Raw genomic sequence first — 19,566 nt, 5'->3', positions numbered from 1 at the left:
CAGCTTCAGCATCAGTCCTTCCAATGAATATTCAGGACTGGTTTCCTTTAGGATGGACTGGTTGGAATTCCTTGCAGTCCAAGGGACTCTCAAGAGTCTTCTCCAACACCACAGTTCAAAAGCATCAATTCTTCTGTGCTTAGCCTTCTTCACAGTCCAACTTTCACATTCATACATGACCACTAGAAAAATCATAGCTTTGACTAGACGGACCTTTGTTGACAAAGTAATGTCTCTGCTTTTCAATAAGCTGTCTAGGTTGGTCATAACTTTTCTTCCAAAGAGCAAGCGTCTTTTGATTTCATGGCTGCAGTCACCATCTGCAGTGATTTTGGAGCCCAGAAAAATAAAGTCTGACACTGTTTCCACTGTTTCCCCATCTATTTGCCATGAAGTGATGGGACCAGATGCCATGATCTTAGTTTTCTGAATGTTGAGCTTTAAGCCAACTTTTTCACTTTCCTCTTTCACTTTCATCAAGAGGCTCTTTAGTTCTTCTTCACTTTCTGTCATAAGGGTGGTGTCATCTGCATATCTGAGGTTATTGATATTATTGATCTTAGCTCTCCAACCCAGGATTGAACCCATACCCCTGGCCTTGGAAGGCAGTGTCTTAACCACTGGTCCACCAGGGAAGTCCCTCAGTCAGGTGATGGATGAACAAACAGTTCCCTACAAGCAGAAGCTGCTTAATAAGTGGGAACTCTACCTATGTGTGTCTATATCCTGCACCATGATGGATATATGTCAAGACCATGCAAATGATGAAAAGTAAGAATATAAATAAGTCCGTACTGGTAATGGAAGCCTAGGCAGTAAATGCATGTATTTTTGAATGAACGAATTTAGGCTTCCCTCTTAAATTATATAACCACTGAGATTTTTCTTGGGTGTGTATATGTGTGTATGAGCCTCATACCCAGGTAAGACTTCTAGGTTTCACTGACATTTATCTCTGCTTGTTTTTAGCCAGGAAAGTATATTTTATCAGAATCAAAGCTCCTTGATTAGATCAGATCAGTTGCTCAGTCATGTCTGACTCTTTGCATCCCCATGAATCGCAGCATGCCAGGCCTCCCTGTCCATCACCAATTCCCGAAGTTCACTCAGACTCACGTCCATCGAGTCAGTGATGCCATCCAGCCATCTCATCCTCTGTCATCCCCTTCTCCTCTTGCCCACAATCTCTCCCAGCATCAGAGTCTTTTCCAATGAGTCAACTCTTTGCATGAGGTGGCCAAAGTACCGGAGTTTCAGCTTTAGCATCATTCCTTCCAAAGAAATCCCAGGGCTGATCTCCTTCAGAATGGACTGGTTGGATCTCTTTGCAGTCCAAGGGGCTCTCAAGAGTCTTCTCCAACACCACAGTTCAAAAGCATCAATTCTTCGGCGCTCAGCCTTCTTCACAGTCCAACTCTCACATCCATACATGACCACAGGAAAAACCATAGCCTTGAATAGACGGACCTTTGTTGGCAAGGTAATGTCTCTGCTTTTGAATATGCTATCTAGGTTGGTCATAACTTTCCTTCCAAGGAGCAAGTGTCTTTTAATTTCATGGCTGCAGTCACCATCTGCAGTGACTTTAGAGGCCAGAAAAATAAAGTCTGATACTGTTTCCAGTGTTTCCCCATCTATTTGCCATGAAGTGATGGGACCGGATGCCATGATCTTCGTTTTCTGAATGTTGAGCTTTAAGCCAACTTTTTCACTCTCCACTTTCCCTTTCATCAAGAGGCTTTTTAGTTCCTCTTCACTTTCTGCCGTAAGCGTGGTGTCATCTGCATATCTGAGGTTATTGATATTTCTCCCGGCAATCTTGATTCCAGCTTGTGTTTCTTCCAGTCCAGCGTTTCTCATGATGTACTCTGCACAGAAGTTAAATAAACAGGGTGACAATATACAGCCTTGACGAACTCCTTTTCCTATTTGGAACCAGTCTGTTGTTCCATGTCCAGTTCTAACTGTTGCTTCCTGACCTGCATACAAATTTCTCAAGAGGCAGATCAGGTGGTCTGGTATTCCCATCTCTTTCAGAATTTTCCACAGTTGATTGTGATCCACACAGTCAAAGGCTTTGGCATAGTCAATAAAGCAGAAATACATGTTTTTCTGGAACCCTCTTGCTTTTTCCATGATCCAGCGGATGTTGGCAATTTGATCTCTGGTTCCTCTGCCTTTTCTAAAACCAGCTTGAACATCAGGAAGTTCACAGTCCACATATTGCTGAAGCCTGGCTTGGAGAATTTTGAGCATTACTTTATTAGCCTGTGAAATGAGTACAATTGTGTGGTAGTCCAAGCATTCTTTGGCATTGCCTTTTTTTGGGATTGGAGTGAAAACTGACCTTTTCCAGTCCTGTGGCCACTGCTGAGTTTTCCAAATTTGCTGGCATATTGAGTGCAGCACTTTCAAAGCATCATCTTTCAGGATTTGGAATAGCTCAACTGGAATTCTATCATCTCCACTAGCTTTGTTCATAGTGATGCTTTCCAAGGCCCACTTGACTTCACATTCCAGGATGTCTGGCTCTAGGTCAGTGATCACACCATGGTGATTATCTGGGTCGTGAAGATCTTTTTTGTACAGTTCTTCTGTGTATTCTTGCCATCTCTTCTTAGTATCTTCTGCTTCTGTTAGGTCCATACCATTTCTGTCCTTTATCGAGCCCATCTTTGCATGAAATGTTCCTTTGGTATCTCTGATTTTCTTGAAGAGATCTCTAGTCTTTCCCATTCTGTTGTTTTCCTCTATTTCTTTGCATTGATCGCTGAGGAAGGCTTTCTTATCTCTTCTTGCTATTCTTTGGAACTCTGCATTCAGATGCTTATGTCTTTCCTTTTCTCCTTTGCTTTTCTCTTCTCTTCTTTTCACAGCTATTTGTAAGGCCTCCCCAGACAGCCATTTTGCTGTTTTGCATTTCTTTTCCATGGGGATGGTCTTGATCCCTGTCTCCTGTACAATGTCATGAACCTCATTCCATAGTTCATCAGGCACTCTATCTGTCAGATCTAGGCCCTTATATCTATTTCTGACTTCCACTGTATAATCATAAGGGATTTGATTTAGGTCATACCTGAATGGTCTAGTGGTTTTCCCTACTTTCTTCAATTTAAGTCTGAATTTGGCAATAAGGAGTTCATGATCTGAGCCACAGTCAGCTCCTGGTCTTATTTTTGCTGAGTGTATAGAGGTTCTCCATCTTTGGCTGCAAAGAATATAATCAATCTGATTTTGGTATTGACCATCTGGTGATGTCCATGTATAGAGTCTTCTCTTGTGTTTTTGGAAGAGGGTGTTTGTTATGACCAGTGCATTTTCTTGGCAAAACTCTATTAGTCTTTGCCCTGCTTCATTCCATATTCCAAGGCCAAATTTGCCTGTTACTTCAGGTGTTTCTTGACTTCCTTCTTTTGTATTCCAGTCCCCTATAATGAAAAGGACATCTTTTTTGGGTGTTAGTTCTAAAAGGTCTTGTAGGTCTTCATAGAACCGTTCAACTTCAGCTTCTTCATCATTACTGGTCGGGGCATAGACTTGGATTACTGTGATATTGAATGGTTTGCCTTGGAAATGAACAGAGATCATTCTGTCGTTTTTGAGATTGCATCCAAGTACTGCATTTCTGACTCTTTTGTTGACCATGATGGCTACTCCATTTCTTCTGAGGGATTCCTGCCTGCAGTAGTAGATATAATGGTCATCTGAGTTAAATTCACCCATTCCAGTCCATTTCAGTTTGCTGACTCCTGATAAGGGATGAGAAATAAAGAAGAGCCGAACTCTGAGGTAGGCTGTTAGGTCATTAGGTTCAGTCATGAGCTAAGTCACTCGCTCCCACACCATTTGATGAGAGTAAGTGACTAATTCACACAGCAACACAGCACATGCTTACTTGCCATTGACTGTTAGAGTTGCTCACCAGCTGTGGACACTGTGTATACAAACTCTTCTAATGCACAGACATCTGACTGCCTGTCCCACGGATGCAGTTTTCAACTTTGTGGCCACGGCCACCATGACTTCAGGCGAATTTTCATCTTCAATTCACATTCCGACTTAAACCTTGACTCTGAAAAGACCAACCTGTCTCTGACAGCTCTGTGCTTCTGTTGCTTCATTTCCCAGAGATCTCTGTGGGCCAGCCTCACTGAAGCTAAATTCCAGTTCATCTTAAGAAGCTGCTGTTTCTTTTCACTTTGTGACAGCAGGCTGGGTTTCTCGTTAGCGTCAGGCTTCTGCACTTACTCAGTCCTCCCAAATTCTTTTTCACTGAACATTGCTCAAGTGCTTTTACAGTGGCAGCATATCAATTTTTGGGGTCTTTTTTTTTAAGGAAACCTAACATATAGTGACTTACACAGGTAAACAGGTGGTATGTGGAAAATGCAGAGGCTTTGGAGTCAGACCAAATTTGGTGCTCAAATTTTTGCTGTGTGACCTTGGGCTTGTTGGTTAACTTTCCCAAATTTTATTTTCCTCATTTGTAAATGGAAACAGTGATGTATATTTTACAATATCGGGATGAGGATTAAGTAAAAGAATATAATTTAAGAGCTTAGCATGCATGAGACACTCAATAAACTGAAATGGGTAATATGATAATGATGTTAATTTTTATCCATGTTCATATTTATCTTCTGCTTTTAACTATACATTTAAACCTTTTAAAAGCAATGCCTTGCTTTATTTACCTTGTATCCTCCAGAGATACTGATCACAATGGCCAGTACCAAAGTAAATACGTAATGAAATGTCCACAATTCATTAGGAAAATGTCATCGACTTACTGGCTGAAACTGTTGAAGAGTTTAATATGGTAGGAGAAGAGGGTAGCGAGTGTCAGGATACAGGACTCTGGAGGCAGATGCCTGACCATGGAGTAACTCCATGAAATGCATACTGACCAAGGTAATGTGGTTACATGCTCTACCCATAAACTTCCACCTTGATCTGGAGGTAACACACCTTCCGAGGTTTCTTTTCCAAAGATGTGGTGATTCAGTTATCCCAGGAAAATTACTGTTACACAGTTACACTCATTCAATGTATTAATTTAGCAGGCATACTATAAAAACAGTGACAGTATATTCAATATACACCAATGCTGCATAATCATGAGCTTTTAAAATTCTGTCTCCAATGATCCTGTAAAGTATTAAATATTAGGTGTTAACTAAAATGAAGAAAGGGCTTCCCTGGTGACTCAGCTAGTAAAGAATCCATCAGCAATGCAGGAGACCTGGGTTCGATCCCTGTGTTGGGAAGATCCCCTGGAGAAGGGAAAGTTTACCCACTCTAGTATTCTTGCCTGGAGAACTCCATGGACTGTATAGTCCATGGGGTCGCAAAGAGTTGGACACAACTGAGCAACTTTCACTTTTCACTCAAAATGAAGAAAAACATATATCCATAAGTATTTGTATCTACTCCTTTATTTGTTGATATTTCATCATCATGTTAAGAGTATTTAGGTACAAGTTAAAGTTTTTATCTTTAACAAAATAATTTAGAAGCTTATTATATATCATAGCCTTTTAGAAGTGTGATATCTCCAGGTATTTCTTTGTTTTTAAATTGAAGTATAGCTGATTTCCCTGGAGAAAGGAATGGCTACGCACTCCAGTATTCTTGCTGGAGAATTCCATGGACAGAGGAGCCTGGTGGGCTACAATCCGAGAGACTGAACAGAGTCAGACTGCACAACTGAAACGATTTAGCAAGCATGCACGCATAGCTGATTTACAATGTTAAAGTTCAAGTTAGTTTCAAGTATATAGCACGCTGATTCAGTTATCTATATCTATATCTGTATCTGTATATCCCTTTTCATGTTCTTTTCCCTTTAGGTTACTACAAAATATTGAGTCTAGTTCCCTGTGCTGTATACTGGGTCCTTGTTGGTTATCATGGCCTTAAATAGTAGGCCCAAATTCATTTACTTTTAATGCTACCTATAATCTTTTTTACCTCTTATTTATTTATTAATTCAACACATATTTATTGAGTATCTACTGTGCCGGGCACTGTTTTAGGAACTAAGGATAAATAATGCACAACATGAAAAGAATAAGGAAAAGTTTTGAGTGCTTGATATAAACCAGATCCATCCTTTTCAAATATTGAGCACTCAGAGCTGACCTATGAGGTAGGTATTTTTATTCCTATGTGAGACAACTGAGTCATGGATTATTGTGGCTGATTTCTGGAAGACACACAGTTTTGCTGAGGGGCTGAGATGGGGCCATAGGTTTGTTTGTTTTCTTCCTCATTGTTTCCTCACTTTTGAACCATCTGTCTCGCAGGCAGCCTTATTTCCTAGTTACTCCACACACAGCCTCCCTCCCAGCCAGCCTGCTTCCCAGGTATTTCCTGTACATGCCCTCAGCCTCTTTGTGGAACTATCCTTTTACTGAGAAGACCTGGTCTTTCCACTCCACGTATCAAATGCTGCTTGTCCTTCATCTCAGCTCAAGTCTCATTGTCCCCACGGGTTGAGCTTTATCCTGTTTAATTTGATCTCCAGTGAGTGCCTTCTGGACAGTCATTAATCTTACAAATATTTACTCTTTCCCTTCCGTGTTCTAAGTGCTGGAATGAAAAATGAGAAGACCAATTAAGACCTTTGCTTTCATAACACTTCAGTTTCCATTCAGAAAGTAGGCATCAACCAGCAAATCCACAGTAATTTAGGCCAGACTATCCTCTTGCCTTTTGTTATATTTAGAAGTCTTATTTCTCTTGCAGAATACACTATAACTTTCTTTTAAGGCTCATTTTAAACTTTCTATTCTGAGAATTCAGTGCTTACTTGTGGAGTGCTTCCAATCTCATGTCTCTGAGTTTGTTCCTTTTGGGGAGTGATGACATTTTGCATGTTTTCTTTTTGCCTTTATTGCCAAATATTTAAAGGATCTGGCAGATTGGGAGACCATTAAATGATACCAGAAAGATGACCCGTGTCTTATTTGGGGATAGGTGATGGGGACGGAGGAGGATCATTGCTTGAATGACTCTGATGGGAAGGATTTGGAGTTTCAGTGACTTTCAGAGGGGAATGAAAAAAAAAAGGGTGTAAATACTATTTACAACAGGGGCTTTCCTGGTGACTCAGATGGTAAAGAGCCCTGCAATGCAGGAAACCCGGGTTCTATCCCTGGGTCGGGAAGATCCCTTAGAGAAGGAAATGGCAACCCACTCCAGTATTCTTGCCTGGAGAATTCCATGGACAGAGGAGCCTGGCGGGCTACAGTCCATGGGATTGCAAACAGTCGGAGATGATTGAGTGACTATTCTACTATTTATAATTACTCCTAGTCTAATAAGAAAATAGAAAGGCTCAATTATAACATAATGCCTCTTTGAACATGTCTAATTGTACCACGAATCATGCCAAAAGGTTTGAATTTAGCCACTGATGTAGTAGTAAGCTCAGCCATTCCTGTTGATACATCACAACCAATGAGTATTTTCTGCAATAGTCTGAAAATCCTGGTTAATGGTTTCATAGCGTTAATGCGGAGAAGGCAACGGCAACCCACTCTAGTACTCTTGTCTAGAAAATCCCATGGATGGAGGAGCCTGGTAGGCTGCAGTCCATTGGGTCGCTAAGAGTCGGGCACGACTGAGCGATTTCACTTTCAGTTTTCACTTTTCACTTTCATGCATTGGAGAAGGAAATGGCAACCCACTCCAGTATTCTTGCCTGGAGAATCCCAGGGACAGAGGAGCCTAGTGGGCTGCCGTCTATGGGATCGCACAGAGTCGAACACGACTGACGCGACTTAGCAGCAGCAGCAGTGTTAATGTGCCACCTAGTGGTTGAGATTGCACATTCTAATTGCATATGATTTAGGTTTTTCAGTTATAAATGTGGATATCCATTTTCCTTGATAATAATGACCCTTTATTAAAAGTATCTGCCAGATTCCAACTGTGATAAACCCACTACTTTGTGATATTCATATTGTTGTTTTTGATCAAACATTGATATGTTTTTTTTTTGTATTCATGAGTTCATTGTAAAGGGGTTGACTGCAGTCATTGTAATGTCCCAAGTGATCTTTTATATATTTTAAAGGTTTTTAGTTATTTGGGAAGTAAATAGTTGATTTTTAATTTTACTTGGGTTCTCTGCAATGAGGGTTGGTATGTCTCATGTTGCTTTGGTGCTCTTTTCAGAAGGAGAGACTAACTGAAAACTTGCTGACATGATTTCTAGAATGACAGTGAGATTAATTAAAAGGAGACATAGTTGGGCACATTTGATGGTGTAATTGATTTGCTGACTTTTACCATAAAAAATATGCTATTGGCTATTTATTGTGGGTTTATTTCTAGTAAATATTTCAGCCTTCCACCTAAGGTAAAGCTCCTAAATTTTCACATGTATGGTTAGTGAAAATACCAACAATTAATAGATGCTAGTTGCGAAATGTTTCCTATGTGCCAGGCATTAATAAATGATCTCCAGTTCCCACCGCAAAGCCCAGATTAATGTTATTATTTCCATTTTAAAGAAGAACAAATGGCTGGGGGATATAAGTTAATTTCCCTTGATATCCACAGCCAAGAAGTCCCTGTGCCTGGAGGCCCTCTAGCAAGGTCTCCATCATAGACCTGAAGCCCCTTCTTCTGTTTCTGTAGAATTATCTTTCCCTCACTCATGGGAAGGATGGGGTCAGTGGATATCTGCTTTACTTAAAAGACTCAGTAACATTTGAACTCATCTCTTTCAGTAGACAATTATATATATAATTATATATAGATTGTAAAATTATAATTAAATTGTAAACTTTAATTATAATTATAAAATTACAATTAAATTGTAAAATTATAAAATAATGCTAAAATTAAATTAAAATTATATATATAATTGTCTTCTGGGAAAAACACATATAAAATTAAAAATCACAAAGCAAATAAAGGTGTCACATTCCCATGATAAATCTCTCTTCCTAGAATATGACTGTTTAAAGTTACCATTAGAGAACAGAGGGCCCTTCCCCAGTGGGTTTCACATAAGTCACAGAAGATTAATGTAGGTTAGCATCACCCAAGTCACGCATTTCTCTTCTCCCAGCTTGCCCATGGAGATTGGGTGAGGAAATGGGAAAACCCTACTGTGTACACACCTCCAAGGCCGAGTGGGCCACACCAGCTCTGGGTGGGAGGAGCTCTGATGTAAACTTCTCAGACTTGACTCATTTATAGATAGATAGATAGATGATAAGTGGTAGATAGATGATAAGTAATAGATAGATGATGTATATATAGAGAGAGATAGAGATACGTATATCTTGCTCAAACAACTGTTTCAGTGAGTTCCGAATAACACTAATTATACATCTTTTGCCTCTATTTGCAGGTAATAAAGAATGCTATAGTCGAAAGCATCGAATATAGAAGGCAGAATCCGTCTCGTTGCTCTGTTTCCCTCAGTAGTGTTGAGGCAAGAAGATTCTTCAACAAGGAGTTTCTAAGCAAACCCACAGCATAGTTTGTGTACTGGAAAGGGTAGCAATTTCTGATGTGGAGGCAGTTTGAAATTCCACGACAACTGGATTTAAAAGCCCAGGACAGGTATTAGCACTGATCTTAAGAGACTGGTTGATACTCAAAGTTGCAGTTACTTAGCTGCATGAGAACAATACTTGTAAAACTTTGCTAGATTGACAGATGATGTCAATTTTGTAAAAATATAGCTCAGCTACATTTTCTATTATGAATTTCAGTATGAATTTCCTGATGCAAATGTAGGGACATATACTGTATTTTTTAGACATTCCTCACCAACTATCTGTGTGTCCTCTTTTTTAAAAGGTGGTTCCTTTTTCAGAATATTTAACAGTTCAATCTTTAAAAGACTTTGTATTGTGTGTGAGTGTAATTCACTGACTGGATTTATTCATGCCATGAGACAACACTAGTTTTTATTTATATATGCATACATGAAATAAATACATCTGTATACAAATGAGCAAGAGGTAACTGAGTGTTTGTTTTTTATCTTTAATGAACTATTGCACTGTGGCTATGACAGATGCTCAGATTCATGGCTTTCAGACCCAGAAATTGTTAACCTTAAACTCAAATGTGAAACAACATTTTAAATCATGGTGATTTTTCTTAGAAGAGAAAGTATGTGTTTTTGAGCAAATGGTGTATATTTATTCAGAATATAGGGGAAAAAATGTAACCCCTTCTAGTTTACTTTGCTGATACTATCCCATTTGTGCAACAGACAGCAGTTACCTCAGAGAAAAACCCAGGAAAGTGACAAGTGCTGTATCTGTAAGACTTGTCTTAGGGACAGTCTGTATTGCATGACTGTGGTTTGTTACTATTGAACCACTAAGGTTCAGAGTTAGTATCCCAAATAGAAGGGCTTCCTCTTCTTGCTCTGAGTCTACCATTCTTTAATCTCTCTGTTCATGTGTCTTTTTCCCTCTCACCTTCCATTCACATTTCTACCTGTGAGGAAAGACAAGGTGTGACAGGAAGTGAACCCCTAAGAGTGCATTCATTGGTTGATCCATGCACATGGCAAATGAGTGCCCTCTACAGGCCAACAGGCGTGTTGCAGGGTCTGGGGACACAGCATTGGGTAACAATGACCAAAGTGCCTACCTCCAAGAACCTTGGGCTTCCCTGGTGGCTCAGGCGGCAAAGACTCTGCCTGCAACGCAGGAGACCCAGCTTCAATCACCTTCACACTTCTAAGGCCCTTACTTTCTAATGGAGAGGACCAACAATAATCTGTACAAATAAGTTCCTAGAATGTTAGCCCTAGGGAAGATCACAGTGAGACGGCTGTTGTTGCTGTTTAGTCGCTAAGTTGTATCCAACTCTTTTGCAGCCTCATTGACTGTAGCCCGCCAGCCTCCTCCGTCCATGGGATTTCCCAGGCAAGAATGAGTGGGCAGGACCTGTGGATATTTAAGGGAAGAACATAGCCAGCAGAGGGGATAGCAGATGCATATGCTCTCAGGTAGAGCACCAAGCATGTTCCAGGAATAAGAAAAAGACCAATGTGCCCAGAACAGAGTGGGAAATGTAAAAAATTAATCTTCACCTATTTTTTTTTCAAGATGTGGCAATACTGTTTGTATTTCATTTATCTTTCAAAATACCCCCTGGGAAATAACAAGACCAGAAAGCTTCCCTTGTAGCTCAGTCGGTAAAGAATCTACCTGCAATGCAGGACACGTGAATTCAATTCCTGGGTCGGGAAGATTCCCTGAAGAAGGAAATGGCTAACTTACTCCAGTATTCTTGCCTGGAGAATCCAATGGACAGAGGAGCCTGGCGGGCTACAGTCCATGGGATCGCAAGAGTTGGACACAACTTAGCGATCAAACTGCCACCAGAGAGCTTAAGAGACTTGTCCAAGGTTACTAATGTCTGAGCTGGTGTCCCATACCCTTGACCTCATGGCATTTATATCATAACTGATGGTGCTTCCAAGAAATTAATTAGATGGAAACTTTAAAGACTAGTGATTATAAAACTGGAATGATCTAGGATCCTTGCTTTGTCTTCGTTTACAGGCTTTCAGTTTCTTAAATGCCATTACAGAGGCTCCTTAACTCGTTCAGTGTTAACAATTTGTTCATTTATAAATTTGCTAGAGTTCTGATTTTATAAAAACACACTTTGATGGCAAATTAAATCTATAAATGTGTTTTTTCATCCTATCTCTGACTCAATGAATGACTGATAAATGAGATGTCCTCTGTCTTCCTGCAAACTGTCCACATGCACCAGTAATTTTGGCTTAGTTCTTTGCTTTTTGACATAAGCATCTGCTTGTTGGTCATGTTCTTGGCCAGGATCCTACTTTACTTCACCCAGTACAGGCTGACAAATTTTAGGTAACTTTTTTTTTTTGTTGTTACGTAATAAAAACACTAAGATAAAGTTTAGTGTGTGTGCATGTGTAAGTGTGTGTGTGTGTGTGTGTATACCTAGATACATATTTCATTTCTCTGAAAGAGACAATTTTAGACACGAGTGCTTTATTCTGATATTGAAAACCTTCATTAAAAAGGTTGGCAATTGCTCCTCTTCCTTTTCCTCCTCCTCTCTTTCTAATTCTTAGACTATTTCATCCTAAAGCCATCAGGTGGGGCAGAGACAGGTAGGCAGAGATGGTGATGGTCATGGGGCCACCATGAAGCAAAGTGAGACATCAGAATAACCACAGTGTCAGAAGACATCCAGGTAGAGGAAGAGCACTCACGGTGTGAATGGGTTACATGCCTGGAGATGAATTAAATGAGCTCAATGTAACGGAAGCCAGGTTTCTCATCTCAGAGGAAGAATGAAATTCTCAACAAATATGAAAATGAAAACCAGAATGTATTTGGAAGCGTTAGGTTGAAATGGAAAGTATCGGCATCCTTATCTATATCTACTTAATGCTGACAGATCTCCTCCAGACTCCTTGGGATCATCTGCAGGAAAAGTCTCTGAGTAACACTGACTTCTCATGGTTCACTGATGATTCTATTTAAAGGGTTACAGTGGCAAATATTGTGCTGGATATGCTATTGCAATCCTGTGATATTGTTGAGGCAGCATACTTACCTATGACCATGTTGACCCAACAGGATGAATTATATACTCTTACATGAGTTTGTACTTTAACCAAGGGCAAAATTGCCAATATTTTCACTGACAGTGGACATATTTTGAAGTAGTTCATGATTTTGGAATGTTGTGGAAGTAACATGTCTTCCTTACTTCCAGCAGAAATAAAATTTAAAATGGCCTTTGTGGCCAGGAATTATTGAATATGATACTATTACCTGCCATTTTAGCTCTTAGTGAGATTCTGGGGCATTCTACACTTGACTTTCTGGAAGCTAGAGGAAACCACCTTGCTAACCTTTCTACAGGATTGCTACCTTTCAAGGAACCATCAGCGGCCAGATCTCTGTCACGGTCTGAAAGGCTATGTCCTCAAATGATAACTTAAGAAAAATTGACTAGAAAAGCCAAGTTATTGGTCTCAGAAAAGGAAAAATGAGATTGGAAATTCAAAAAATACTGGTTTGAAAAAACCAAAAGAGAGAAATATTGGTTCGGATCAAATAATAACCTACCCCTACTAGAGGTGCTAAAACCCACCCCTCCCCCACTGTAAATGCATCAAAACCTTGATGTACTGACAAGTGAGAGGACTCCTGAATCGGTGCTGGGGGTGGGGGGCGGGGTGGGAACACTAACAAGGCCAAAAGCGTGCCTGCCTCACGTGTTCTACCTGTCTGAAACACAACCCAAGGAAGCCTGATCATACTGCTTCCTGACATTTCAAACTTGCCCATTTCAAATGGGCCATCCAAACTCATACAACTTCCTCATTCAATGGGCATAATTTGTGTTAGTCATGGTCTGTGTGTTTTCATGGGCTTCCTCTGTGAGGAAGAATCCATCTGCCAATGCAGGAGACCCAGGTTCGATCCTTGGGTTGGGAAGATCCCCTGGAGGAGGAAATGGCAACCCACTCCAGTATTCTTGCCTGGAGAATCCCATGGACAGAGGAGCCTGGTGGGCTACAGTCCATGGGGTCCCAAAAGAGTTGGATAGGACTCAGCAACTAAACAACAACAATAATGATCAGAAGTGTTTAAAGGCTACTTATTTTTAAAAGAGTAATCACACCACTTATTTTGTCTGGTGACTCTGTACCTGGGAAAGCACATTTTAGGGATTGGCACAGTATTTTTTGCTGATGGGATAATGCATGGTAAACAAAATAAAATTCATTTTGAAGGACACATATGAAATGAAGACCCTTGTCATTAAGGAATTTATGATATTTTTGTTGAGGGAAAAAAGAAACAAATAGAAATACCTTTAGGGTTTCTGAATTATGTGCTAGTTATCATGTACGTTTTGGGAAGGGCAAGAAGAATATGGACTTCAGCATTTACAGGTGGGTTCATGAAGCCATGAGAAGTTAGGGGAAGGTTCTAAGTCTGAGTCACTGCATGAACCGAGGTGCAGAGATGAGACTGAGCTTGGCCCATTTGTCAGCTATGAGGTAACTCACTCCTGGCTTAGGGGGTGTGTGTTGATCAGCAGGTGGACGGAGTGGGGACCACACAGCTAGATGTAACTTCCTGCCAAGTCTGAAATTTCATGTTCGCTGTTCTGTCCAGAGGTGCTTATTACATTATTAAATACACACACACAGGCATATATACATATTAGATAAATACACACACGCAGGCATATATACATATTAGATAAATACACACACAGGCATATATACATATTAGATAAATACACACACAGGCATATATACATATTAGATAAATACATACACACAGGCATATATACATATTAGATAAATACACACACACAGGCATATATACATATTAGGTAAACACACACACGCGGGCATATATACATATTAGATAAATACACACACGTAGGCATATGTACATATTAGATAAATACACACATGCAGGCACATGTACATATTAGATAAATACACACATGCAGGCACATGTACATATTAGATAAATACACACACACACAGGCATATATACATATTAGATAAACACACACACGCAGGCACATGTACATATTAGATAAACACACACATGCAGGCATATATACATATTTGATAAACACACGCAGGCATATGTACATATTAGATAAATACACACATGCAGGCATATATACATATTAGATAAACACACACGCAGGCATATATACATATTAGATAAATACACACACGCAGGCATATGTACATATTAGATAAATACACACACGCAGGCATATGTACATATTAGATAAACACACACACGCAGGCATATGTACATATTAGATAAATACACACACGCAGGCATATGTACATATTAGATAAACATACACACGCAGGCACATGTACATATTAGATAAACACACACACGCAGGCATATGTACATATTAGATAAATACACACAGGCAGGCATATGTACATATTAGATAAATACACACACACAGGCACATGTACATATTAGATAAATACACACATGCAGGCACATGTACATATTAGATAAATACACACACAGGCATATATACATATTAAACACACACAGGCATATATACATATTAGATAAATACACACATGCAGGCACATGTACATATTAGATAAATACACACACACACAGGCATATATACATATTAGATAAATACACACACGCAGGCACATGTACATATTAGATAAACACACACACGCAGGCACATGTACATATTAGATAAACACACACACGCAGGCACATGTACATATTAGATAAACACACACACGCAGGCACATGTACATATTAGATAAACACACACACGCAGGCACATGTACATATTAGATAAACACACACGCAGGCACATGTACATATTAGATAAACACACACACGCAGGCACATGTACATATTAGATAAACACACACGCACGCAGGCACATGTACATATTAGATAAACACACACGCACGCAGGCACATGTACATATTAGATAAACACACACGCACGCAGGCACATGTACATATTAGATAAACACACACGCACGCAGGCACATGTACATATTAGATAAACACACACGCACGCAGGCACATGTACATATTAGATAAACACACACGCACGCAGGCACATGTACATATTAGATAAACACACACGCACGCAGGCACATGTACATATTAGATAAACACACACGCACGCAGGCACATGTACATATTAGATAAACACACACGCACGCAGGCACATGTACATATTAGATAAACACACACGCACGCAGGCACATGTACATATTAGATAAACTCACACGCACGCAGGCACATATACATATTAAAAGAGAACTATACATGGACCAGGCTTCCCAGGTGGCACTAGTGGTAGCCACCTGCTAATGCAGGAAACATAAGAGATGTGGGTTCACTCCCTGGGTGGGGAAGATCCCCTGGAGGAGGGCATGGCAACCCACTCCGGTATTCTTGCCTGGAGACTCCCATGGACAGAGGAGCTGGCAGGTTACAGTCCATAGAGTCGCAGAGAGTCGGACATGATTGAAGTGACTTGGACACATACATGCGTACATGGACCAATCATAAAAATGCCATGAGCTAAGGATTAAGATGAAAACAATTCTGTGATTTTGAAGTCCTTTATGGGAACAAAACAAAACAGAAATAATAGCAAAAACACAGTAATGCTTTGCAAGCCCAATGATCCAAGAGCCTTACTTTATATACCCATTAATAAATGAGAAAACGGAGTAGAGCTCCTGTGGTAGAAAGTTATCCTCCTCAAACCGGTAATTTGCTCCCATTTATTTCCCTGGTGAATTGCAAGCAGATGTGATACAAGTTATTGCTGAATCAAGATGAGAAATACTACTTTCTTGTGTGAAATTCCTGAGATCTAGGAGTCATTACGCTGGATTAAGTAGCCTATGCCGACTAATACGTTACATTACAATACTTCACATCTTCCAAATTCCAGACTTACAAAATCGATATGATTCACATCACATAAAGGATTCACAGCTTTACCAAGAGAGTTAATGATGAAACAAGTCTGTAATGCATCAAGAAAATGAAACATTCAAACTGAATTGTCCTGATATGAGTCAGTTTTTTGCATGATGCCCTTGGGGTAAATTTCTTACTCTGTTACGTTTTTGTTTGCTCATCTATAAAAGGGGGAATAAAATTAAATACTTTTATATTCTCATAAGATGACTATGAGTATCAAATGATAAAGGGTGTATAAAAATTTTAATTAATCTCCAAAATGTACAAGCAACACATGCAGCTCAATTCCAGAAAAAAGAACAACCCAATCAAAAAGCGGGCAAAAGACCTAAATAGACATTTCTCCAAAGAAGACACACAGATGGCTAACAAACATGTGAAAAGATGCTCAACATCACTCATTATCAGAGAAATGCAAATCAAAACCACAATGAGATACCATCTCACACTGGTCACATCAAAAAGACTGCAAGCAATAAATGCTGGAGGGAGTGTGGAGAAAAGGGAACCGTCTTACATTGGTAGGAATGCAAACCGGTACAGCCACTATGGAGAACAGTGTGGAGATTTCTTTAAAAACTGGGAATAGAACTGCCATCTGACCCAGCAATCCCCCTGCTGGGCATACACCCCGAGGAAACCAGAATTGAAAGAGGCACATGTATCCCAACATTCATTGCAACAGTATTTACAATAGCTAGGACACGGAAGCAAACCTAGATGTCCATCAGCAGATGAATAGTAAGGAAGTTGTGGTACATTTACACAATGGAATATTACTCAGCTATAAAAAGGAACACATTTGAGTCAGTTCTAATGAGGTGGATGAACCTGGAGCCTATTATTCAGAGTGAAGTAAGTCAGAAAGAGAAGGACAAATACTGCACATTAACGCATATATATGGAATTTAGAAAAATCGTTCCAATGGTCCTACATTCATGGCAGCAAGGGAGTCCAAATTAAGATTTGGACTCATTGGAGAAGGCAAGAATGGGTGATTTGAAAGAACAGCACTGAAACGTGTACATTACCATATGTAAAATAGATGACCAGTGCAATTTCGATGCATGAAGCAGAGCACCCAAAGCCAGTGCTCTGGGACAACCCAGACAGATGGGGTAGGGAGGGAGGTGGGAGGGGGGTTCAGGATGGAGGGGACGCATGTATACCTGTTGCTGATTCATGTTGATGTATAGCAAAAACCATCATAACATTGTAAAGCAATTATCCTCCAATTAAAATTAATTAAGAATTGACAACAACAAAACTTTAACAAATACAAGGTCTTCTTTGATGACTTATTTTTCTTTACAGAAGATATTTCCTCGAGAATCAAGAGACCAGGTACAAGGCTTAATTGTTAGCACCCTCAATAACTGAAAATAAATATGAAATTATTAAATATTAATGAATAACAAGATATTTGATCAGTATATAAAACTCATAAGAAACACTGAGAAATATATTTGCATGTAAGTGAATCAATTCATGGCAAATAAATTGGGAAAAATGGAAACCATGACAGGCTTTATTTTGGGGGGCTCCAAAATCACTGCAGATGGTGACTGCAGCCTTGAAATTAAGAGATGCTTACTCCTTGGAAGAAAAGCTATGACCAACCTAGACAGCATATTAAAGAGCAGAGACATTACTTTGCCAACAAAGGTCCGTCTAGTCAAGGCTTCGGTTTTTCCAGTAGTCATGTATGGATGTGAGAGTTAGATTTGTAAAGAAAACTGAGCGCCAAAGAATTGATGCTTTTGAACTGTGGTGTTGGAGACACCTAATGTAAAGAACTGACTCATTTGAAAAGACCCTGATGCTAGGAAAGATTGAAGGCAGGAGGAGAAGGGGACGACAGAGGATGAGATAGTTGGATGGCATCACCGACTCAATACACATGAGTTTGAGCAAGCTCCCGGCGATGGTGATGAACAGGGAGGCCCGGCGTGCTGCAGTCCACGGGGTCGCAAAGAGTCCATCACGACTCAGCGACTGAACTGACTGAAATTCTCAGTTTGACCACTAGATGGAAGCATTCCTCCAAAATTGTTCTACATTAGCGCGTCTTCATTCTACAAAGAATCCGCCTGCAATGCGGGAGACCAGGGTTGGATCTCTGGATAGGGAAGGTCCCTGGAGGAGGGCATGGCAACCCAATCCAGTATTGCCTGGAGAATCCCATGGACAGAGGAGCCTGGTGGGGTACAGTCCGTGGGGTTGCAAAGAGTCCGACGCAGTTGAGTGACTAACACTGGCACGTCAATAGGTCTGTTAATGCAAATATAGTTACATTTCTCTAATGAGAAATAGAACTTCAGAGCATATCCTGCACGTAGAAAACATGTATAACATTATGTAATATTATGTAATTGGATTACAATAGTGTAACACATATTTTAAAAAATGATTCTACCAAGGTGGTAGATTTGTTCATTTTGTTTGCTACTGTAGATAATTTAAAGATACCCAGGAATAAAATGGATTAATGAGAAAGACATAATGAAAACCTATAAGTGGATGATCTACCCAACTCAGAGAATCACCTTCCCATTTTTAACACATTCTCAACCATGCCTTTATACATATTGTCCCTGGGCTTGGAATTTCTGCAAAATCCTAGCTTTTCCAGGTGCTAATTGCTCTCAACTTTTTTCCTGGCCTTCATCCTAAGGGCAAAAAAGACCCATTTCTCCTCTGTGTGCTTTCCTTCGCCTGCACGGCCTGTGCTTATCAGCCCTGTAGCACTCCCCTATAGATGACTGTCTTTAGAAGACTCAGTGACTGTACAACAGAGTTGTAAAAGCCCAGAATTTCTTACATTGGTTTGTGAATGTGGAAATGCTCTTTAAAGCTGTTATGTTAATTTTATAACAATGTTGTAATATAAAAGGATGTAGATAACCTTATTTCAGAACTTGCTTGAACTCATTGTATGACTAATAACTAATGATATGAATAAAAACAGGTAACCTGGAGTTACAGAATTTGAACAGGTCTAAACCACATAAAGGAAATATACCCCTTGGCTCCTTGGCAACACTTTCAAGAA

At 39.9% G+C, this 19,566-nt stretch overlaps 1 protein-coding gene across 1 annotated transcript in view; it reads left to right on the top strand.

The window, feature by feature from the left end:
- PLA2G4A (phospholipase A2 group IVA) overlaps positions 1-9,979 on the top strand; it is a 172,849-nt gene extending 162,870 nt beyond the window's left edge. The window contains exon 18 of the mRNA XM_086343323.1: positions 9,368-9,979. Within this exon, the coding sequence (XP_086199449.1) occupies positions 9,368-9,499 (132 nt within the window). The 3' untranslated portion in view covers positions 9,500-9,979. The remainder of the gene's footprint in view (positions 1-9,367) is intronic.
- Positions 9,980-19,566: the final 9,587 nt, after the last annotated feature.

This window comes from Bos grunniens, chromosome 16 (assembly GCF_055505025.1).
Source record: "Bos grunniens cultivar Pamir isolate PY7600 chromosome 16, Bosgru_T2T1.0, whole genome shotgun sequence".
In the NCBI taxonomy this organism is placed as follows: Eukaryota; Metazoa; Chordata; class Mammalia; order Artiodactyla; family Bovidae; genus Bos; species Bos grunniens.
This window is presented reverse-complemented; position numbering and strand designations above follow the sequence as displayed.